At 56.4% G+C, this 23,207-nt stretch overlaps 3 protein-coding genes across 3 annotated transcripts; 1 reads left to right on the forward strand and 2 right to left on the reverse strand.

Annotated features, from left to right (window-relative positions):
* Nucleotides 1-15,383: 15,383 nt before the first annotated feature.
* Nucleotides 15,384-18,391, forward strand: KRP23_14919 (uncharacterized protein; the record flags this gene model as incomplete). Its single annotated transcript, XM_067885798.1, has 3 exons — nucleotides 15,384-15,458; nucleotides 15,595-16,944; nucleotides 17,078-18,391. The coding sequence occupies 3 exons, from the start codon at nucleotides 15,384-15,386 to the stop codon at nucleotides 18,389-18,391; spliced, it is 2,739 nt and encodes a 912-aa protein (XP_067737075.1).
* A 292-nt stretch (nucleotides 18,392-18,683) lies between these two features.
* Nucleotides 18,684-20,705, reverse strand: KRP23_14920 (Phospholipid:diacylglycerol acyltransferase; the record flags this gene model as incomplete). Its single annotated transcript, XM_067885799.1, has 1 exon — nucleotides 18,684-20,705. One exon carries the CDS (start codon nucleotides 20,703-20,705, stop codon nucleotides 18,684-18,686), a length of 2,022 nt encoding a protein of 673 aa, XP_067737076.1.
* A 527-nt stretch (nucleotides 20,706-21,232) lies between these two features.
* KRP23_14921 (Chaperonin CPN60-2, mitochondrial) lies at nucleotides 21,233-22,966 on the reverse strand (the record flags this gene model as incomplete). The annotated part of the gene is made up of 1 exon (XM_067885800.1): nucleotides 21,233-22,966. The coding sequence occupies one exon, from the start codon at nucleotides 22,964-22,966 to the stop codon at nucleotides 21,233-21,235; it is 1,734 nt and encodes a 577-aa protein (XP_067737077.1).
* Between the last annotated feature and the right edge of the window lie 241 nt (nucleotides 22,967-23,207).

A 23,207-nucleotide genomic window follows, 5' to 3' on the forward strand; every position in this document is an offset into this window, starting at 1 on the left:
ACATCATTCTGGACAACGACTTCGGGGAGGCAGTCGTAGCAGAGCCACTTCCCCACAGGTCACTTCTGATCTGAGTGATAACGAAGAAGACACTTTGGCCGCGCTTTCTCGCTCTCGCGCGTCTGATCGTCGACGTCGACAATCCCGTGACTCTTCACCCCGAGGGTCGCCCCATCGACCGATCAACGTTGGCTCTTCTGGTTCCGACACCGGGGGCCCGGCAGACGACGCTGGCGGACCTCCTGGTGGTTCACCTGACTCTCCGGGGTAGCCCTGCCGATTCTCCACCTGGTGGTGGCTCACCTGGCTCTTCAGGCAGTGACGGCAGCGTACCCCGTCGCGATCGTACGCATCGGAATGCTATACTGGGGCGTTAGGAGTATGATCGATTGGAAGGCACAACTGTGCCTCGCGATCAATGGATTCCTGGATATCGCGAGCGCGTGCGACGCCCCGCTGCGGATGTCGCCCCGTGGGACGCTCGATACATGCGTCGTATCAGTGTCCTCGAGTTGGATTTGGACTTGCTGTTCCATCACTTCTGTCGGCCACGTAATTGGTTGATTCCTGAGCGTGCAGCTCGTGCTCCACGTGATCATGCTTGGCGGTCAGATCTGATCACCGCGGCTCACGTCCGGGCGTTGTACGCGACGCCCCCCTGGGAGACTCTCCACACTGCCGTCACCCCGATTTCGTTCGTGCTCGTGGGTTGGTTTGCAACCATGGCTCGTCAATGTGCGGACATGATACACGAGCATGCACAGGCCGTGTGGGAGTCGTTGCACTACTTCTCCATCAGCACCAGCAGTCGTCGCGGGGACGTTTACCTGGATACTCTCGCCGCTACCCGAAAACAGCGGCAATCACGATTCGGTGCTCGCTGGAAGTTCTTTCTTCGGACGATCTTGCGTGGACTGGTTGAGGGTCGGTGTGATTTGGACATTCTGCTCGATCCTTTCTTCATGCACCGACCTCGGCCGGGTGAGGAGAAGATGTGGTATCCAGGGCAGCATGGCAACTCGCAGGCGACGAATCTGATCACCGCAGTCCAAGAGGCGGACTTGGCTGAGCCCTGGCGAGTCCAATACCGCCACGACATCCGATCGCATCCCGCGCAACGCATTACGCGTCTTCGTAGCAAATTCGTCATCCCAGCTTCCCCTTAAGCGTACACTTGAGTGTTAGTCTGCATGTAATTCCATTTTCACCTCTTTTTCTCCAGTTGTCTTCCTTGATCGGGTCGATCGAACCTCGTAATCGGTTCTCTCCCCCTTCACGTCACTTGTTTTTTGTACATATACCTCCTCCTTCTTTCTGAGTGCAGCCGCCCTGCACCCAATTCACTCTCAACTCGCAGCGATCGCCACGAGTTGCCCTCCTTCTTCCTAAGTGCAGCCACCCTGCACCCATTTCACTCCCAACTCGCAGCGATCACTACGTGTTGTCCTCCTCTGCCTCGTGCGATTGCATCACTCCGAAGCGATTCCGTCTAGTACGCTCGCGCTCAAACTCGTGCATCAAAGCCCCGCAGTTGAGGTCAGCCTCGTCGACCCAAGACGGTTCGGTGTACCCCTTCCAGAAGACCTGGAATTCCCGATGGACGCGTCCATATCTGGTCTTACGGCCCGATCGGACATCTGTGATCCGCTCCACTTCAAACTCGTCATCACTCCGATCACCTTCCCAGCTGTCCTCCGGCAACAACGCCTCATCAAAATCAAATCGACCATTCTCGTCCGTTGCTAGCATCACGTCAGGGCGATCAGAGAAAACCTTCACGGCCTTGAGCTTCGAGACGTGTACAATTGGAAAAAGACGATACTCGGTGCCGGCCACCTCTAGCCGGGCCGCGTAGGGGCCAATCATCTCGCGCACCTGGAACGGTCCGTGCCACATGTGTGCCAGCTTTCGGGCATAGCCCTCCTTAACTCGATCCAAATATAGCCACACTTGTGACCCGGCCTCAATCTGGTGCGGCCTTATCCCGTCGTTGTGGCGATCGGCTCTCGTTTGGATCGCCTCCTTCAGGCGCGCGTTGACCTCCTCGCGAGCTCGCTGGTACTGTTGCTGGATACGATATCTCCATCTGCGCGGCTCGCGATCGCGACGTCGCGTGCTGCCTAACGGTAGCGACGCTTCCAAGGTCGATCGTGGGTCCCAGCCATGGACAAGGTAAAACGGCGTCTCTCCTCGTACTCGATCGTGAGCAGTGTTGATCGCGAAAGTCAGTCGTTCCGCGTATTCGTCCCAGTCTTGTTGATTCACATCGGCGACATACATCTTCAAAGCGCGAGTAAGCGTTTGCACCATCCGCTCAGCGGTACCGTTTGCCTGTGGTCGATAGGCCATGGTGGCTCGTTGTCGTTGTCCCACTATACGGCTGAATGCGCGGAAGAAATCAGACATAAAACCGGGCTCCCGATCATGTCGGATCGCTTCACTGGCTCCGAAGCGGCGGAAAACGCATTCCTCGTAGTTCTCCGCGATGGTCTGCGCTGTCTGAGACGCGCCGGCCTTAGCGATCACGTACCCTGAGAACAGATCGACCCACACGAGAAGCTCCGTGTTGCCCTTGAACGACTTTGGCAGAGATGGGATGTGGTCCATCGCGATGATTTGGAAGGGGTAGGTGGCCCGTACATTCCCAGGTGATTCTCCTTGAACCACGGGGCGCCCCTTCCCTGTCTCGCAATCCACGCATTCACCCACAAACCGCTGGACACTCTTGAACAGCCCCCGCCAGTGGAAGTGCGCTTTGATCCGTTGGTACGTCCTCCCAGTTCCCTGGTGCCCTCCTTCAAGGCTGGCGTGATAATGGTGAAGGAAATCTTGGTGTAACGTTGCAGGTACCACCAGACGCGCGATCGAATCTCGGTCCTCGTCTAACCGGGTGGTGTTCACACAGTAGAACAGCAGGCCGTCTTCCCCCACTTCGTAATCTCCAGCGATCTTGGCGCACGCTTTTGCATCTCTGGTAGTTAAGGCTGCTACGTCGCCCCGTAGGTACGGCTTCAGGTCCACGATCCACTTCTCTTCATCCTGAGCTTGTACTAACCTCTCACTCCTCATGCGTTGGACGATCTCTTCTTGCATAGCTGCCGGCACTTGACGGTGCCGTCGGGCTGATCGGGTCGCTGCTGATATTTGAACGACGGGGTCGTCATTACTCGGGTGGAGCAACTCGCCCAGGCGGTTGATCGTGACGAGATCGCCAATTTCGCCCTCATCAGTTACGATCACGCCTGCTTCTCGTTGCAGTGCCGCACTTGCCAACCGATCGGCGCTCTGATTCCAATCGCGCTTCACATGGAGGAATTCGTGCTTCGGCCAGGCTTTCCATCGCTTTCTGACGTAGTTTCTGGAGACCCGGTGCCTTGCAATCGATTTCACCACGCATCTGTCGGATGATCAGATTGGAATCTCCGCAGATCACAACTCGCCCCCTGTTCTGATCGGACAGTAGCTTGAAGCCTAGCAGAAGTCCGCGAAATTCGGCTTCGTTGACAGTCAGGTCGTCGGCGAATTCGGACGCGGCAGATGTGATCGACCACTCCGGGAGCTTCCAGACAATTGCACTATACGCTCCGGCGCTCCGCTTGACGCGTGCTGACCCATCAAAACTGACGACGAGCAACTCTTCATCCAGCTCTACCGTCGGCGGGGCCATCACGATCGTTCGTCTGGGCTCTTTCACCGGTGCAATCGCGATCAAGGCCTCGTCCACTTCCGCTCGGGGTGTAATGCTGGCGGCGATCGCGCCCAGGATTTCGTCCTCTCCTTTCAAGCACTTCCGGATCTCCAAGGTCCACTCGGACAGCAGAGCTGCCCATCGTCCCAATCGTCCCTGGAAGCCCGACGCATTCAGCAACCAGGCGAGCGTCGAATACCTCGACAGCACCTTGATCGATCGGTTGGTCAGGAGTGTGTAACACACGTCCAAGATCCGGAGGAGCGCCAAAACTTCCTTGTCCACTATGCCGTAATTCAATTCGTTCGACTTCAGCGTACGACTGGTGAAGATCACAGGCCAATACATGCCATCATGTTCCTGAACCAACGCAGCTGAAATAGCCCACTTGTTGGCGTAGACCACGATCACAGGCTGGCGATCAGAATCGAAGTGTCGCAAAATCGGGGTGGTCGCAAGCTTGGCCTTCAGTAGGTCGAACGCCGTCCTCGCTCTAGTCCACCGATCGTCGGACTCCGCTGCTCGGTCCTCATGCTTCCCGTGGTGCATCTCGTAGAAGTCCACTTCTCGCAGTTCGTATAAGATTGCGGCGTAAACGGCGAAGTCTTCAATGAAGCGACTGTAATAATTCAGGCTTCCTAAGAAGGACTGCATCGATCGCAACGTCTTCGGAAACGGCAGCTTCTCCAGCGATTCCAGATCTTTCGGATTGGCTTCCAAACCATCGGCCGATACCCGATGACCCAAGTACTCTACCTTCCGATGTCCCCAGAAACTCTTGACCACGCTGATCGACAGGTTCCATCGCTCGCAAGCGTCAAGCAGTGCCTCGACCTTCTCGCAGATCGAGTCCCAGGTGTCAGCGGTGATCAGGATATCGTCGATGTACGATCGCCTGCCCAGCACCGAAGGTCCCGGGTTTGCCTCGGGTTCCCCTTTCTCGAACACGTCGGTTGGTTCCGTGTGGTCTCGATCAGGGCTTATCCGGAGGTATCCGTACAGAGCATTATCGATCAGCCTCTGGTAGATTTGTGGGGCGTTCTTCAGCCCGAAGGGCATACGCGTCCACTCGAAGAGTCCGAAAAGCGTAACGAACGCGGAGATCTTCCGTGCACGTTCCGTCATGGAGACCACCCAAAAACCACTAGCCATATCCAAAGAGCAGTACCAGAGTACTTTGTCCAAGTCCTCCAAGAGATCGTTGATCAGCGGCATGGGATATACCATCAACCTGGTCAGGCTATTCACCAAACGGTAGTCGATGCACAGCCGGATGTCGACTCCATTCTTCTTGATGATGATCACGATCGGGGATGCCCATGGTGAGGTTGATGGCTCAATCATTTTCGCGGACAACAAACTCTTGATCAGATCAGACAGTTTCTCTCGGAATTGAGGGGCCACCCTCCGCACGCGTTGGGCGATGGGAGCGGCTCCTCCAACGTCGATGTCGCACACCGCACCAATCGCAGCGGGTGGAAGGGCGTTCCCTTTACCGATCAGCAAGTGTCGTCGCCGCCAGATGATCTGGCGAAGTCGATCGATCTTCTCAGGTGTATTCGTTTCCGGATCACCTACTTGAATGTCTTCGATCGTGACTTCGTCGGTAGTGATCGGCACTTCGGGTAGGATAGCCATCTGGCTTTCAACGTCTTCCGCAAACAAGGCACCACCTTCATGGAAACACACCTCTTCGTCTTCTGGAGTCCTAGGCTCACCAATCTGCACTTCCTCAGCTGAGTCCGTACCAGCGATCGCCCCCGTTGAGGGGGACGGGAGCACCGAAGCCACCACGGGTTTTGATCCTTCATGATCACGTCGCAGGATTTTGGTCGGCAGGTCATACCGAGGTCGATCCACCATTGGTCCTTCTGGCAAAGGTTCAGGTTCCTCGTCGCTGACCTGATCGGTTGTCGCTTGGAACGCTAAATTCTGCCATTCATTGTATCGACGTGAGCCGATCAGGACAAATCCTGGAATGCGAGGTACTTGACCACCAGAGAGCCACATGCCAATACGCGTATCATCTTGGAGTATCAGCTTCTGATCGCTGACGTTCGTGACCTTCAAATAACGCGTCTTCCCTAGTCCAGCCACCAGGCTCGGCACCCAACAATCACCACGGGTGACCCAGAGTTTCCGATGGTCCGAGGGAATGAGTCCCTTCCGGAGCTCGACCGACCTTCCAACTTCGATCACACTGTGTTCGCCCAGATCGATCGGTTGCACCTTTTCTCCGAAGAGTTGCCGCCGTCCAGCTAACTGGATTCGTACCTCATCCGGAAGATTGATCGATCCGTCAGCTAGGTCAAGACGAATGCCTGCTGGCACCATGAAGTCCATACCAAGTATCAAATCCTGACCACCAGTGGGTGGTCCAACCCAAACATCGAAGTAATACACCAGCGATCCCGCGAGCGTGATCTTGATTCTGGTACGTCCTTCCGCCATATAGGGCTTCTTGCCAACACCCTCACACTCCAACTCCTGATTGTTATCTATGTAGCACCCAACCTTACGAGCAAAGGCGGCATCCAAAATGGACACCTCGGCGCCACTGTCAAACAGCAGAGTGGCTTTTTCGTTGTTGATCTTCCCCACGGCTTTCGCCTGGCGAAACTTCTTGTCTGGCACGTGATACTTCCAATATCCTCGGGATTCTCCATGCAAGAGATCCAAGGCCATCGTCACTTCCGATCGCGAATATTCGTCGACTTGGTGGATGCTGGAGATCGCCACGGTACGCTTGTCATGAAGATCACATGTATTGTCAGTCGGCCGAATCAGCTTACTCACCTCTGACTTCGACTGTTTCTCGACATATGCATAGATGCAGAACTGAGAACGCTCGTCTCGTACCGGATTCAAACCCGGCGAGCGATCTAGTTTAACATCTTCTCGGCTGCTTGAGGGAGCATCCCGCCGTGCTTGTTCGGGTTATACCACTGACGGATCAAGTTGTAAAACTCTTCCATCGGGCACTCTCCGGCTCCGTGGATCTTGCCGCAGGCTTTGCAGGTGAAAAGACAGCGATCGGTCGGATGACCCTTCTTGCCACACTTCTCGCACGTCAATCGCTGCCAACAACCCAAGTCCGTATGCTTGGTCGATCCGCAGTGGGAACACGGCTTCCTCGGCAACTCTCCTTCCGGTACCCCAGTCGGCTTGTCGTATCTGCGGCTGTTCGCATCTCGGTTTGGGCGTCGCTGATCTTGCTCCTGCGTCGATCGCACCCCTTGATCAGCCGTAGCGGCCAGGTGGATCTTGCACAGATCGCTTTCTCCATCTGATCCGCTGACTTCTGGCTCGGAATCACTCGAACTCGCTGCTTTTCTGATCGTGCGAACTGTACGAGCATTTGCAGATGGAGCGACACCAGTTGGCGCCTTCGTTTTCGGCTTGATTGATCCATATACCGCTTTTCCTTGTCGGGCTTTGGCTCTCTGTCGCGCCCGTAGCGTCTCCTCCAAGGTGTCTGCGTCGGGAACCCTCAGCAAGGCTAGTTGGTTAGCCAAGTCGCGATCGTCGAGAGTCTCGATGAAGTGATCAACGTGTTCACGTCGAACTTCGATCGACCCATCCTTGATCGGAAGATGTGCTCTTAGACCGGCGACGTTGAGACGGTGCAGATATTCCAGCGGCGATTCTTCCGATCGCTTCCGTGCATGGTAGTATTGTCTCGCGACAGATACTCCCCTGCCACAATATTGCGTCTGGAACGTTTGAGATAAACTCTTCCAGTCACTCCGTGTGGTTCTGCTTAGCTGTCGGTACCAGTTACGCGCTGGTCCCTTGAGCAGATCGCCGAACACCAAACACTTTTCGCTATCGGGTGCTTGGTCGCGGATGAAAGCAGACTTCATCTTGCTAAGCCAACCCCTGGCGCGGTCCTCGTCATTGTCCTTTCCGGAAAACTCCTTTAGTTCAGAGATCGCCGACACTTTGATTCGAGTAGCAGAGAGCAATCCGCCACCAGAATTTTCGGCGGACGCGACCGCTGCGCGAGTAGGAGTTCCTACGCTCAGATCATCCGGATCGTATTCGCTTGGATGAGAGTGGACCACGTGGTTTGATTCCACTGATTCCATCTCGACGTCTTGAGCTCCGGGCGATTTGGTCCGATCGGTAACAGGGCGATCGGCCGTCTGCGGGACTGCCGACGTCTGTTGCTCCTTCAGAAAACGCTCCATCGCTGCATTGAAAAAGGTTTGCATGCGATCGGGTGTTGCTTGGGCTTGGCCAGATCTTGGGTCAGCTGATGTCTTGACTTCCGATCTATCTTTGTGTGATCGTAACATGGCTACTCCCGCTGGCGCGAGTGTCATCCGTTGCAGTTCAACCGAGCTGTCTGACCCCGCCTCTGACGTGGCAGACGCATATTGGGAAGATCCCGTCTGGCTGCGGACCGTAGGCAATCTTGCTTGCTGGATCGGGACCACACTGCCCACCATAGGCGTCAGTTTGGCGAAGAGAGTTAGAGTTGCTTCTCTGATCGTTTCCAGTTCCAGATCAAACAGTTCGTTCGCATCGAACGCACCAAGAACTATTCCAGCCTCCTTGAGCATTCGCATCAGGGCTTTGACTGCGTCCAACTTGTTCGACACTTCTCTGGGTGCCTTCACCGGACCTTGGAGATCGCCGATCAGCTTCAGCTGCATGATCTTCATCGTTCGATCTTCGGTCAGGAACTTGTACAGGTCTTTCCGATAGAAAACAGATTCCAACTGCTCTTCTGTCCAGCCGTCATTGTCCGTCTGGTCCTCAGCATCCGATTCTGGCGCTTTCATCTTCATGCGCGATGTCTTCGACTTCTTCTTCGGTGCCGATCGAGAGGTTGGAGGAGTAGTTGTGGATGAAAGTCCTTCGGTTTTCACCGTCGGACCTTCATCCGCGGGGGCCCCCGTAGGGGCCTGGGGAGGGGGGTAAGGCTTCTCTTCTAGGTCCATTTCTGAACCCGCCTCCTTCGCATCGTCAGAGCTCCTCCCGGCACTCTGTCGATCAGATGATCCTGGCGCTTTCAGCGCCGTCGACGGCGATCCATCTTCCGTCGACGACTCCATTCCTGGTTCTATCTTGCTCTTGACATCCTCTTGAGTAGACTCACGGTGAAATCCCTGTGAGTTACCAGAAGATCCGGGCACGCGCACCATTGTGGTGGAGCGGGATCACGAAATTGCTGACGCGATCGCAACTCACCAACGGTTGCCCGGACTGCCGACTGTCGGAGGGGGTACTCCGTTGATCCGGCGGATCTTGACCTTGTAGCTCACCTTGTGTACCCGACGGCTTGGGCGGGTTACGCTCTTCCGGTACTCACGCGAGGGAAGTCAGTGGTGAACAGGGCAGAACTGGGGCTAGAGGGCCCTTCAGGGATGGGGGTGGTTGGCTGCCACGCGGATATGCTTCACGCAGCAGTCGGTTGGGGTGATGATCGTATGTGATCGATCACGGGGTGTGTCCTTTACGGGGTCCTTTTCGATGCTTGCCGCCTCCTATGGCGGGGTCTTGATGAGTTGGAGGGAGAAGGGGAGCGCACCTGGCCAAGCTATCCAGGGGCTTCCGCGTTCTCGCTTGAGTCACTTCAGGTGGTTGTCCGGTCGTCGGGTAGGCCAATATACTTCCTTCCCCGGAATTCGGAAGACCACTTGCGTGCTACAAGGAAAATCTCTCTCTGTTTATCCATTAAGAACTACGTGCCTATCCCCCATCTCTCTTGCGTATCTCATGATTGCTGACATTCTTGGACCTCCGATGTGCCGGTATTTGTGGTACGTGCTGATCTGATCGGCTGATTTGTACCCATGTCAAACTGATCGGTCGATCGGAACCCATGTTGATCCGATCGGTTGATCTGAACTCATGTACCCAACATGTGGTACCGCGACCAAATCTGCCAAGATCGGAATGATGGTCTTCACATTCACCGTCCGGTCGTCCGACCGTTGATGCCGCCCATCCCAGGTCCAAAGCCATCCATCCGTACCCATCAACCAATCACCTGGTCGGACACGATCAATCCATCTCCAAAAACTTCTGGTCACTTCTCCACAGTGTTGTTGCTTTATTGTGTTGGCGATTCTAACTAGCTGTCATTGCATGGAGGAATATGGCAATATACTGTATTTTCTGATGAAAAAAAGTTCAACCTGGATGGCCCAGATGGTTTCAAGTACTATTGGCGAGACATGCGACGGCCGGCTCAGTCATTTTTGCGGCGTCAGAATTGTGGAGGGAGCGTCATGGTCTGGAGGTAAGAGCAAGCTGGCCGTATTAAGAGGGCGACAAAACGCTGGTGACTACATCTATACTGTGTCCGAGTATATGCTTCCGTTTGCTCACTCTAACCATGGTGTGGCCGGTTCGCTCTCCAGACTGCAATCCAATCGAGAACGTCTGGTCTGTAATGGCGGCTCGGGTGTATGCCCATGGCCGCCAATATAATACAGTTGTCGAACTGGAAGCAGCCATCATGACTGCGTGGGACTCCATCGAGCAGGAGTACTTACTCAAGCTCGTGGAGTCCATGCCTCGCCGTTGCCTTGCTGTCATCAAGCAGAAGGGTGGCCTTACTAAGTACTAACTTTTAATATAGAAGTTTGTATGAAGTCGCATAAAACGTGTAGGTTTCGCCAGAAAAAGGATATGGTACTATATTTTGTCGCTCTTGTCAAAACCTGCAATCTGTATACCAGCCCTGCCAAGGGTGTCGAATTCGCAGTTGTTAGCGCAAGCCTGCTCTTGGTATGCATGACAGCAGCAACATATCTAAATAGCAGTCTCTAATTCGCAGTAGAAGCCGAGTTATCGGCAACGATCTGCTCCGAAATTCGGGGTCCTATCGATTTGGCGCGCACGGTAGGGGTGGCGACCTTACTTTTTTTAACGTTAATTAACGTTATATTTTTAACAGTTAACATGTGTCCGAGTTAGTTGTTTAGCTCAGAATAACACACAAATCACAGGCTTGCTCATTGGCCAAGATCAAGCCAATCACCGAGCCAGGATTCTTAAAAATGGGATAGACCACATATAAGCTATATGGTATTGCCATAAGCAATGCTGGTTCAGCGGACGGAACTTCCAAGCTGGTCGGAGGGAAGCATTCACGCTGATCGGACTTCGACCGACGGAGGGAGGCGTTCAAGCCGGCCACCTTTCAGAGAGTCATGTATGGAAGGCGATTGGCATCACGCAGAACTGCTTCTGACGCTAGGTCGCTCGGCAAGGAGTGTGACTGGGAGCTCTAGAACTACTTGCGGACGTCATCAGCAGAACGAGTGGAAGAACAGAAGCAACCGTCGTCACTCGACTGATGGCGTGGCAATGCCAAGACGTTTCCGCATATCGCTTCATTAGCTCGGAAGTGGCTTGGGTGCATCGCGACATCAGTTCCTTGCGAGAGAACATTTCCACAGCAGGAAACACGGTCACCAAGCGGCGTAGTGCTCTTACTGCCGACACAGCGCGCGACATTGTATTCATGGCGGAGAATCAACCTTCTTGAGCTCGACTTCCTCGATGGCAAGCCTTCTTGAGTATCATCAGGCTACGTTTCGGCATAATTCTGCTTTTTACATGGAGCCCAGCTCACGTGCATGCTAGTTTTCATCGGTTTTCATTCGGCGGTTTACTCACTTCCTCACTTCCTAATGAACTTGATAGTCTTTCACCTTCTTGGATGTATCCTTTGCTCAGCTTGGATCATAATATTATAGCAGTAAGGGAAACCCAAAGAACCCGGTCAAAGATCAGAATTTGTAGTGTTGATTGAAAATGTACTGTAGTAGGACGCGTAGAAGAGATATGCTCGTTGTATCCAGTCCCGTCGTAAAACCACTTCATGATGATATGGAATGGTACAACGATCTGAAGCAGAGGACGAGACAACAGCCTCCTAGCCCGACGACGAACCCGAGCAGGCCAGCATGGACACGTCAGTGTAGCTCGACTGATGCTGGTCGCCGTATCGGCGGCAGGCTTCGCCTTCGAGAAGCACCGGAAGTCCAGGTGGTCGTCGCCCCAAGTCGTACACCCACTCACCATCAATGATGGCTCCAGCGTCGTCCATCTGAAGCAGGCAGTAGTAATAAGCATCCGTCGTGTGCGAGCCCGAAGGCACCAGAGGTCCATCAGCGTACGTCTCGAAAATCCACGAGAGACGACGAGTCTTGACGTACACAGTGCTCTTAGTAGCCGATCTCCACGGTTACTCCTCCAGGCCGTCTGGGCATCCTCTTCCAGGAACACGGCAGTCTGCTCGTACACCTTAAAACCTCCGAACCGGCCGTGACATCAACGATGAAGGTCGAATCCAGGCTGCCGACTAGGCTCGCAGCGGCGATGTGGAAGTAAGCAGGGTTCAAGTCACGATACGATTCACTCGAGTGACGGTCGTACGAGTTGGTCGAGACGGTGGCGCCGACAGCAGAGCCTTGAGGTCCATGGGCTGGGATGTCATGCCGTTGGGTGTCACGGCGCACTGGGGATCGCACTTCAGCACAGCGGCAGGCGTCCCGGCGTGGCAGATACCGTACGACTAGTCTTCAGCTGTGGAACCTGTGACCACCTCCGGCTTGGACGCAGATCAATCGCCAGACAGAGGCGACAGCGTACCTCCAGAAAGAAGTCGTAGAATGTGCCACAAGATGACTTTAGAGGGGCTATGCAAAATTATTGCAGTCTACAATGCCGAAATCACAAAAATAGCTACATCATGCTCATGCTATTGCAAATATCATACAGCTCTAAAAAAAAAACACTTAACACCAATACAACGTTATTTTCAGTGTTAGAGAGATAACGGTAATCTTCTTTGATTTGGGCCCAAGTGAGATTAAGACCCACCCAGGAACACCACGGTGTAGGTCTCACCGTTTGAGAAACCAGCCCCAGAGAGCTGACCAGCGCTCGTTTAGTAGGTAGATAATACGAGCCGCATTGGTGTCTCGGTCGCACACATAGCCGCAGAACGGGACCAGAAGACCTTCTCCCTTGTAACCCCGCGGTTGGTTCTCCCGCAGAGCGAGCATGTCTTGCTAGTGAACGACTCCGTGCACACCATCAGTCGGCCACCGGTCCTGGCCATCTTCTGCTCCAGCATCTTCCTGAACGTGTACGGCGACCAAGTCAACCTCATCCGAGCTGTCTTCCTGATGATGCAGCGAGGACAGCCATCGGAGCGATTGCGGCGTCGTACCATCTCCAACACGCGGTACACGGGCAGCAGTACCTGAGGGATAACGACTAGGTGACCTTATGGTGCAATTTCACCGTAGATTATTAAACGGGTTTCTGCAAAGTGTAGGGCCGGGATGTTTTGCAGCGAAGATACTTTTGGAGCCACGTGCTTTACGTGAGGTTACAAATGACAGTAAAGGGCAACCACAAACTTCATAACTAACAGCATTCAACGAAAAGCGAGTGTAAAAGCGATTAATGCATCAAATCGACCTCCAGGTTTGGAGGAATTCAATACAGTTCAGGATACACTTACATCTGACGCTGTAGTTCCAATAACGTTTCTTTCGAGTCTCAGCTACACTTTTCTAAGAACTTACTCAGGTACTGGGGAAATCAACGTCACGGTGATAACGGCTTGTGTTGTCTTGTGGCTATGCATCCTCAATTGTTGTGTAGCGGCTCAGTAGATAGCGAACTTGGACCAGACGTCAGTCGCATGGAGTCAATCTTGACGGAAGTGTCGGTAGCTAGATGCTTGCTGGATCGAGTGGATTCGTCAGAAACCTAATAGAGAACTTGGACATGATGGGCTCAGAGCTGCAAGTCTTATCCATCGTCGCTGGTGTCCTTGCAGCTACAGACACTGACTGGGATTTTGCGTGGGATTTGCACAGATCTCGGATCTGTCGGAACTTCTGGCAGTCGAAAGCGCTGCAGCGTCGACCCCCCCCCCCCCCCTCCCCCATGAGTGAGGCACAACCCTCGATACTGCGATAGCTTTCCGCAACCGTCGATGGTGCAACAACGACCTCCTCCGTGTGCGACGCACAGACCTCGACTCTGTGCGAGCTTTCGACAGCTTGACGAACGACAGTGTATGCCTCCTCCATGGGCCGTGCAAAGGCGACGACTCTGCGCCTTCTTCTCGCACTCTGGTACACTACAACGGGATGATTTTCGACGGGTACTGGACGCGGGCATGTTTGGTGCTTTAGTCGAGGGTCGTGCGTTATTCAGCAGGCAATTGTCGGAATGGAAGTCGATGGAATGAGCAAAGAGATAATGCCATCTCTGATGGCAAACAGCGTCATTATAGCGATCACTGATGATATTCCTTTGATGACGATTCGATTATACATGTTGCAGTTTGCTAATGGCAAAACCAAGTGCATTCGTGAATTTGCTAACGCAATGGTAGTCTCTTGGAGCTCAAGACTTCGCCGGCACTCGCCCATGGACTCGCTGAGCATTCACTCGTTCGAGAGAATAACGGGGACAGTGGCATTCGCTGTCGTGTGTAAATCTCCCACTGGTGTGCCACCGCAAAACGCAAGGGATTTGTGTGCGACTCCTGAGCCCGACGAACGGGCGGCTTCGCGATGAGGTCGAAGTCCAGCAGAGTAAAACTGGTTGCGATCGTTGACCTAGGCGCGTTTGTGGCACAATTCGGCGATACCATTGACGGCTCATTGCTTGGTGGTGCACGTGTCGGTCCAGCCAAGCTCGCCGCGTAGCTGGAGAACTTTGACACGCCACACTCTTGGTCTTGCGACTTCGCAGTAATTCTCAACTTGGCGTGCGCCTTGCACAAATCTCGAATCTGCCTGAACTTCTGGCAGTTCGGCACGCTGCACCGTCGACCACCCCCGTGAACGAGGCATAACCCGCGATACTGCGAAAACTTCTCGCATCCTTCCACGGAGCACCGCCGACCACCGCTATGCTTCACGCACAAAGCTCGAGTCTGAGCGAGTTTCCCGCAGCTTGGGACTCGGCAACGCATGCCTCCTTCGTGGACCTTGCAAAGTCGGTCAGTCTGCGCCCTCTTGTTGCAGCCAGGCTCGCTGCACTCGGTAGGATTTCGGGAACTCGTTGATTTGGTCATGATTTACTCGGTGTAGTGTGCTGGAGCTTGCAAATATCGGAATGGGAGGGATGTGTACTTATGAATCACGTCTCGTGATCCGGGGATTGGGGATTACGTTCTTTTCAGATGGTGTCGATATTATGGAGGCGGGAAGTACCGGTATGGAGATCGAGGCTACAGAGATCGCAGGCGCGACAGCACCCCAACCAACTATGGCGAGCGCGGTGCCCACCAAGCAAGGCCGCGGGGTATTTGCTAAGGCGAGCCCAACGTTGAGCTCACAGCGAGCCGCCCATTGGAGCTGGTCACGTGGAGCACATTGAGCGTGAAGACTGCAGAACTTCCTATGGACTTTTGTTTTCAGTGACTACAAGTCTCACGCATTTCAATCACTTCCCCCGTATTTGAACATGCTCTATCGTCGTTTGAACTGGGCTACAAAATGTAGTGGTTGATTCCTTTATGCGGGGGACGCGGGCGCCCTGCAGGGTATTCGGCACAAGTCCCTCGAATGTTGCGTTGTGCGACCTACAACTTGCAATGAAGAGAACCCTCCCAAAGCCAATACATACTGACCAATCACAACCCACGAGTTTTCTGTTGTGTACGAGTTGTGTATCACCCCTCCAGTCCCGAGCCAAACAACCGATGGAGGACGCCATTTCGACGTGGGACGCCCCTAGCGTCGTGGCGCGCGCCAAGGCGCTGATCCACTCCAGCAACGTGCGTATTCTCTTGTTCCTCTGCGTATCCTCTCTCTCTGCATGCCTCATTCAGCACCCAACTCGCTCTGTGGCGACGCACTCTCATTTTCTAACTTTTTCCCACTAATTTCCACTATTTCTCGATATTTAAACAGTATGAAAAAGTGGCAGATGCACGTAAAGCCGTCGACGACACTTTGGCTGCGTGGGTGGCAGCCGTGCAAGGCCAGGGTGACCCCAAGAGCGCCGCCAGAGGCAGCACGGCGGTCGTGGCGCTCTGGAGACAGTACGCGGCTCTGGAGATGGAGCTGCGCCAGTTCAAACAGGCCACCAAGGTCTTCGAGAGAGCCGTGAGCTGCCCCGTGGCCGGCAGCAGCACGGCGCTGTGGCTGCAGTACGCAGACTTCTGCGTGCAGAGGAAGAAGTACTCGAACGCCAGGAAGATCTTCGTGCGGGCGTTACAGACGCTGCCCGAACGGGAGCAGACCACGGTCTGGGCCAGGTTCTATGGGTTTGTGTGTACTCACGTGGACAATAAGCTGTCACTGAGTATGTTGCAGCATCAGGTCATGCCGGACAAGTTCCCGCAGCCAGGAACGACGCCCCCTGCACTTCCTGTTGCTGCTCCTGCTTCTGTTCAGGCTCCGGTTGCTGTAGCTTCTGTGAGTGCCGCTACGCAGGCTACTGCTACAGTGGCGGCAACGACGATTCCGAGCACACTTCAGCCGCAGCTGGGAGCTGTGCCGAGTAGCGGAGCGGTTTCACTTGTGGATCCTGTCGTAGCTTTCATTGACAAGACTGGTGAAGTCAACCCGCCGCCTACGCGCACACCTTCTCCTCTTGCCGTGGAGAGTGTCGGTCGCGCGGTGGACCGGACTGGTGCAGTGAAGAGGGGCCCCTCAGACCCGCGTCTTACTCGCGATGCTAAGCGCGTGAAACAGGACGTTGCTGTCTCCGATGCGACCGCATCCGCAACACCACCCGCTGCCGATCCTACTGCGTACTTTACGCACATTCCACAGACGCTGCCATTCATCCCTAGCTGCCCGCACCTGCTATTTGATAGCGTAGCAGACGGCGAGGCACAGAAGCAAATTGGCAATGAACTCCTGGAACGGCTATCCGAAGTCCTGGGAGATAGCGCGGTCTTCGAGGGTGTGCGTGATCTGCGCGACAACCAGCGCACTCGCGATCGGGAGATGCTGTACCGTTGGCAGGAGTTTGTTGGTATGCAGATGAAGGAGGGCAGCGAGCTGTTCGCCCGTCACGTGGCGCTTGAGATGCAACACGGATTTTCAGACCCGCGCGGACTCATTGCGCTCAAGACGCAGCACCTAGAGCAGCGCCGAGAGTTCTCGAATCGCTGTCAGATGTCACAGCAGCAATTTGTCGAGATCTGTGCTCTGGACCGTGCCAACGCGCTCAAGGCACAACAGATTTCGCTCGAGAATATGAAGATCCCAGAAATATCGGTGACTACGGACTCGGAAGTTGTCAATTTACAGGTACGCTGGGGGTATTCCAAGCGCGTTGGACGCAAACAACTGCTTTATTATGTGTGGAAATTGCGTGCGGACGAATGACTGACTCATGTTTACGATTGTGTGTTGTTTTCGATCCGTTTTGTTTGTGTTACAGCGTGCTATTGTAGGTTTGGTCCTGGAAGCCGAGAAGCTGTGGCGTGAGGAGAACCAACGATCTTCTGCTGAAACAACAGGTGCATCTACTGTTGGCAAGAAGGCCCCGCAGGCATCCTCTGCTGCTCCTAGCCGCCCTCCTTTGAGGCAGCGGCGAGACAGCCAAGACTCTACTACCTCCAGTCACTCTACTGCGCGTAGCTCTAGTGGTGGCGGTGGTTCGCGCAGTGGCAGCGGCAATGGACGGCAAGACCCGCGCGGAGCTCGGAACTGGGGCGGGAATGGGAACAACCGTCGCCGGGACCGCGATCCGCGTGGTGGTCGAGGCCGATCGAACAAATGGGACATCCAGCCCCAGCAATCTGGTCCTCCTCCTGCCGCTGCCGCTGCCCCCTCGCAACAGCATTCACGTTACGATTACCCTGGACAGCAGACTGCACCTAGGCCGCAAGAACAGCAGCCGATGCCAATGTATGACCGCGGGACGCAGCGTCTGCAGGCGCCTGCACAACAGCAGCAACCGCGTCAGTTCCAACAGCAGCAGCCGTACGCCGCGCCGAATGCACCTCCCTATGATGACTATGGAGGCCGTCAGGGCTCCATGCCGGAGCAACAGGGTTACGCCGCGCAGCCTTCGGGCGCCTATTTCGCTGGGCCGCAAGATGGTCCTCGTCATCGTGGAGATGGCGGCCGCTTCGTAGGACAAGGAGGCCCTTCTAGAGGCGGGCCTGCTGGAGGTGGCTGGCCTCAGCAGCAACCGCAACAAGCATTTCAACAGCAGCCGCCGCAGCAGCAACAACAACCCATGCGGCAACGCTCAGGCCCTCCTACTGGTGGTGCGTATGATCCTTCTCTCTCAAGGTATGGCGCAGGTGCGGGACCAGGTGCGGCTCCAGGTCCAGGTGCAGGTCCAGGTGCAGGTCCAGGTCCTGCTCCGTACGGTAATGCGAATGCGCGTCGTGGTGGCATGCCTCAGGATGGCCCGTATTATCAGGAGCCGCCTCAGCAGCAGGCGCCGTACCGCCAGCAGCAGCAGCAGCAACCACCGCAACAGCAGCCTCCGCACCGCGATAACTACCCTGCATATTCGCACGACCAGTACGGACCACCTCATGGTGAGTTCCAGCAGCGAGGTGGAGGTAGACCCATGGCAAACTACGGTCCGGTTCCTGGTCAACAACAGCCGCCGCCGCAGGAGATGATGCAGCGACCCCCACCGCAGCAACCGCGCTACCAGGCGGATCACTTGCTTCCGTCGCCCGCACCTGCTGTGAACAACCGTCGGAACCGCCGTGGTGGACGCTATCGTCGGTGAGTGCTGCCAGCAAGCATGTTGCTGGGCCACAGTTCGCATCCGCCACCATCCTCCTCAAGATAAGCAAGCGGGTGAAGCGCTTCCATTCCTTCCATCGCTCCTCTGGGGCTTCATCGTAGGGAATAACGACAAGCTCAGGTGATGGTCGTAGTAGAAGACTCTGCCGCAGCGAACCCGTTTGAACACATTAGCGATGTTCCATCATGTCTGCTAGTAAGTGTAGTTAAGTGGACGGTCACCATGTTGACGTCCATAAGACGACTTAGCCTAACACTTTTCAAGCAAGACACGACTACAGCTCTCCAACGCGCTGCGCGATGTCCATGATGCTAGACGTAATGTTTTCTGGCACACGATCGTAGGCACGAGCAGCCACGAGCAGCACGTCTCGGATAAGAGCGTGGTTGCCCATAATGTCGACGTGGTCGGCCGTCTCGGGTCCTCCGCGGGGGTCAAACAGCATGGACACAGGGTTGTGCCTGTACTCACGAACACGCACGTCGACACCTCCTGGGTTGTACTTGTCAGTCCGCCAGCCACTGGCACACATGAGTCCCAGAGACACAAGCGGCACCGTGCCATCGCCGTCCGTGTACCGAATACCGTTATTGACGTATGGCAAGTCGTCGATGTCGGTGTTGAACACGTAAGGCGCCACGCGCTTGCCGTTCACAGTCACATTGTCTTCATTCGGCGGGTTCGCTCCATACGTGTAACCTCGTTCAACGGGTTTGCCCACACCATAGAAGCAGAACACCTTCAGGCTTGGTGCCTTCGGCAAAGGGGTTTCTAGCGGGTTCGTCCAGTACTTCGACTGGTCGTACTCCGGCAGGGACGGGTTCTCGGCGATGCCGGTGCTGAACCACGAACCAAACGTCTCGAGGTACGGGTCCAGCTCTCCCAGCAGCGTTTGAACACCTCCAGCAGTCACGTTCTCGTGCGTAGCATTCACAAAGCGCACAACTTGGCCATTCGAGCCGAAGCGAGCAACGTGGTCCTTCACCTTCTTGGGATCTATCGTGGAGTTCTTGCCCGTGGACAGCGGCGAAGCTGCCACCACATCGTCCGGAGCGGAGACGGCAGTGCCCCAGATACGGTCGCCGCCGATAGGCAGCATGGAGAAGACGCTCGACCATGAGCGCGCCAACTGCGTGCGGGCCGACACGCTGAAGAAGTAGCCCAGGAACTTGGACAGTCCGCCCAGTTCGGCCGTGTCCTTCATCTCGCCCGACATCAACGCGCTGATCGTCTTTACGGCGCCCAACGTCGGGCCAGCAATGTTGACGAACGCCTCGACGTTGTTCTCGACCCACTGGTCTCCTCCCTTGCCGCCGTTGTCGCTCTCCACCCACTTGAGGAAGTGGAAGAAGACCTGCGTGGCGTACGAGTGCGTGACCAGCATGACCTTGCGGCCTCCCGACGACGCCTTGGCCATCTCGATCGTGTACTTGAGCTTGGTGAAGTACCCGTCGCGCTCCTCCAGGAGATGCGGCATGAGCCTCCAGTCGTAGGCGGCCATGTACAGGTTGTTGCTGTCGTAGCCGATCTCGGCCAAGTTCTCCACCATCTTGCCCCAGACCCAGAAGCCTCCGATCAAGTAGTCGGCCGCTTCCAGGCCCTTGGCCGCCCGCAGCTTGATCCCGTCCGGGTCCATTCCGGACGTGCGGTTGAGCATCATGTGCTCGAGCCAGCACTTCTGGTTCATCATGAATTGCTGCAGCATCCTGGACGTGCCCCACATGCGTTGGCGGAAGTAGGCCTTGCTGCACTCGCTGCCATTCCAGATCTCGAGGCCCGTGGACGTGAAGCCCGGCAGCAGCACCACGGGCGAGTAGGCCGCCAACTGCTCCTGCTGGAACAGCTCCAGGCCTGGCCGCCTCTCGGCCGCCCCGAGCAGCGCGGGCCGGTTGTCGAGGGCGGCCAGGAGCTCTTCTCGGACGTTCACGGACCAGTTGAAGTTGTCAAACATCTCGCGCACTTTGAGCAGCGAGTCTTCACTGAGCAGCGGCTTGTCCAGGTAGAAACTCTGGAAGCTGATGACGGCCACGACGCCGATGGCCACGCCTGCCAGAATGGAGTAAATGCGCTTCCTGGCCAGGTGGTCGGCAGCCCGTGTGTGCCAGCTCTGCGTGCGCCCCAGGGACCGCGTGGCCTGCTGGAGTTTCTTCTTGGCCTGGGACTCTTCATGCTCGGCCTCAACCACGGCGGCCTTGGCCGCCGTCTTGGGGGACTCGGCCGATGATGGTTCGCCGCTGGAGCTGGGACCGTGCGGCTTGCGCTGACGCACGCCCGAGGAAGCGCCGTCCAGTGTCATGCCAGGAAAGAAGACTTGCGGCCGGCGAAGAAGATTGGAGAATGAGTGCAGAGGCCAGCGGATGGATACAGTGTGTGACAAGAGAGGCGGGCCATCATCTGAGCTCGAGTAAGGCACCAACGAGGCATTGGCCAGGATACTTTTGCTGCTTGGTGATTACCTTCCTGCGCCTGATTTGAGGCAGTTGCCATTCCTGCAGTCCGTCATCAGCAATGCCATTGCGCACGGTTCATCAAGGCAATGCACGCAGCGCCTGCTGTACTTCTGAAAGGCATTGGTGCAGTGGCCTGCCGCTACGTACATGGTCCATCAAGGATGCAGTTGCGAACTAATAATTCTATTTTGCTTAACGCTCTTCTGTCCGCTATGAGAACGAGCCGCTGCGGTGACACTTACACTCCGCGAGAAATGCACGACGCTGCAGGGTCCCTTCGTTCAGTCGCAACAGCTCCACGCTTCACATCGGATCGGGTGTCTCCAGAGTCCATGGGGCAAAATGCTGGCTAGCTGACGGTTTGGCGAGGTGTCTACATCATGCCACCCATGCCGCCCATACCGCCCATGCCGCCCATTCCGCCCATGGGCGGGCCAGCGGCGCCGGCCTCCTCCGGGTGGTCGGCGATCAGAGCCTCGGCCGTCATCATGAGCGACGCCACACTGGAAGCGTCCACGAGGCCCGTGCGCACGACCTTGGTGGGGTCGATGATACCGGCGTCCACCATGTTGACGTACTCGCCAGTCTGGGCGTTGAAGCCGAACTCGGGCGAGTCGTTCTCCAGCAGCTTGCCCACCACGACGGCACCCTCGTGGCCGGCGTTCTTGGCGATCTGCGTGGCAGGGGCACGGCACGCGCGCTCTACGATCTCCACGCCCACCTTCTGGTCCAGGTTGGCGCAAGAGTCGTACAGCGTGTTGAGCGTGCGCGACGCCCACAGGAGGGCGGCACCGCCACCGGGCACAATGCCCTCAGCGACAGCGGCGCGGGTGGCGTTCAGGGCGTCCACGACGCGGTCCTTCTTCTCGCCGACCTCAACCTCGCTGGCGCCGCCGACCTTGATCACGGCCACGCCGCCGCTCAGCTTGGCCAGACGCTCCTGCAGCTTCTCCTTCTCGTACTCGGACGTGGTACCGTCGATCGAGGCGCGCAGCAGGTTGCCGCGCTCCTCCACGGCCTCAGGGGCACCCGCGCCGTCCAGCAGCAGCGTGTCGTCCTTGGTGATCGTCACCTTCTTGGCGCTGCCCAGCATCTCGGGCGTGGCCGTCTCGAGGCGGTGGCCCAGGTCCTCCGAGATGACGGTGGCGCCCGTGAGCACGGCCATGTCCTGCAGACTGGCCTTGCGGTTGTCGCCAAAGCCGGGGGCCTTGACGGCGCACACCTTGACGCCGCCGCGGATCTTGTTGATGACGAGGGCGGCCAGCGCCTCGCTCTCAACGTCCTCGGCGATGATGAGCAGCGGGCGCTGCTGCTTCACGACCGTCTCCAGCATGGGGATGATGGCCTGCAGACTCGAGACCTTCTTCTCCACCAGCAGGATGTACGGGTTCTCCATCTCGCAGGCCTGCGTCTTGTTGTCCGTGACGAAGTAGGGCGAGATGAAACCGCGGTCGAATTTCATGCCTTCCACGACCTCAAGTTCGTTGAACAGCGTCTTGCCGTCCTGCACCGTGATGACGCCCTCCTTGCCCACGCGCTCCATGGCGTCGCTGATGAGGCTGCCGATCTCCGTCTCCGAGTTGGCCGAGATAGTGGCCACCTGGGCCACCTTCTCCTTGTCGGCCACGTCCTGCGACAGCGTCTGCAGGCCGTCCACCACGTGGTCCACGGCCATCTGGATGCCGCGGCGCAGGTCCGTGGGGTTCATGCCGGCGGCCACCGACTTGCAGCCCTCGCTGAAGATGGCGCGCGTCAGCACCGTGGCCGACGTGGTGCCGTCGCCGGCCGCGTCGTTCGTGCTGCTGGCCACGGAACGCACGAGCTGAGCGCCCATGTTCTCGAACTTGTCCTTGAAGTCCACGCTGCGGGCCACCGTCACGCCATCCTTGGTGATCTTGGGCGCGCCGTACGACTGGTCAATGACCACGTTGCGGCCCTTGGGGCCCAGCGTCACCTGCACGGCGTTGGCCAGCTGGTCCGCGCCCTTGAGCATGGCCGCACGGCCCTCCACGCCGAAGCGAATGTCCTTGCCCGACGAAAACAGGCGGCGGCCCGCGGGCGAAAAGCGCGCGGCCTTCTTCACGGCGACAGCGAGCGTGGGGTTCATCTTGGCAATGAGCTGGTTGATTTCCGAATGGCGCAAAGGATCTTGCGGATCAAAAAGGGGGACGGTTCACCGGTATACTGTCAAACGACCGGTAATTGGCGCACTAGGATTGGGCGAAAGTCGGAGGAAAAGCGGCGATTGGATGGAAATGTGATGGGTAACGCATCGGTAGACCGGTTTCGAATGCGCGCTTTTCATCCCCACATTCGGTGGCCAGCGGAGACTGTTCTAGAAGGTACCC

The sequence above is a fragment of the Phytophthora ramorum genome (genome assembly GCF_020800215.1).
Source record: "Phytophthora ramorum isolate Pr-102 chromosome Unknown Phyram_PR-102_s0023, whole genome shotgun sequence".
Taxonomy (NCBI): domain Eukaryota; phylum Oomycota; class Peronosporomycetes; order Peronosporales; family Peronosporaceae; genus Phytophthora; species Phytophthora ramorum.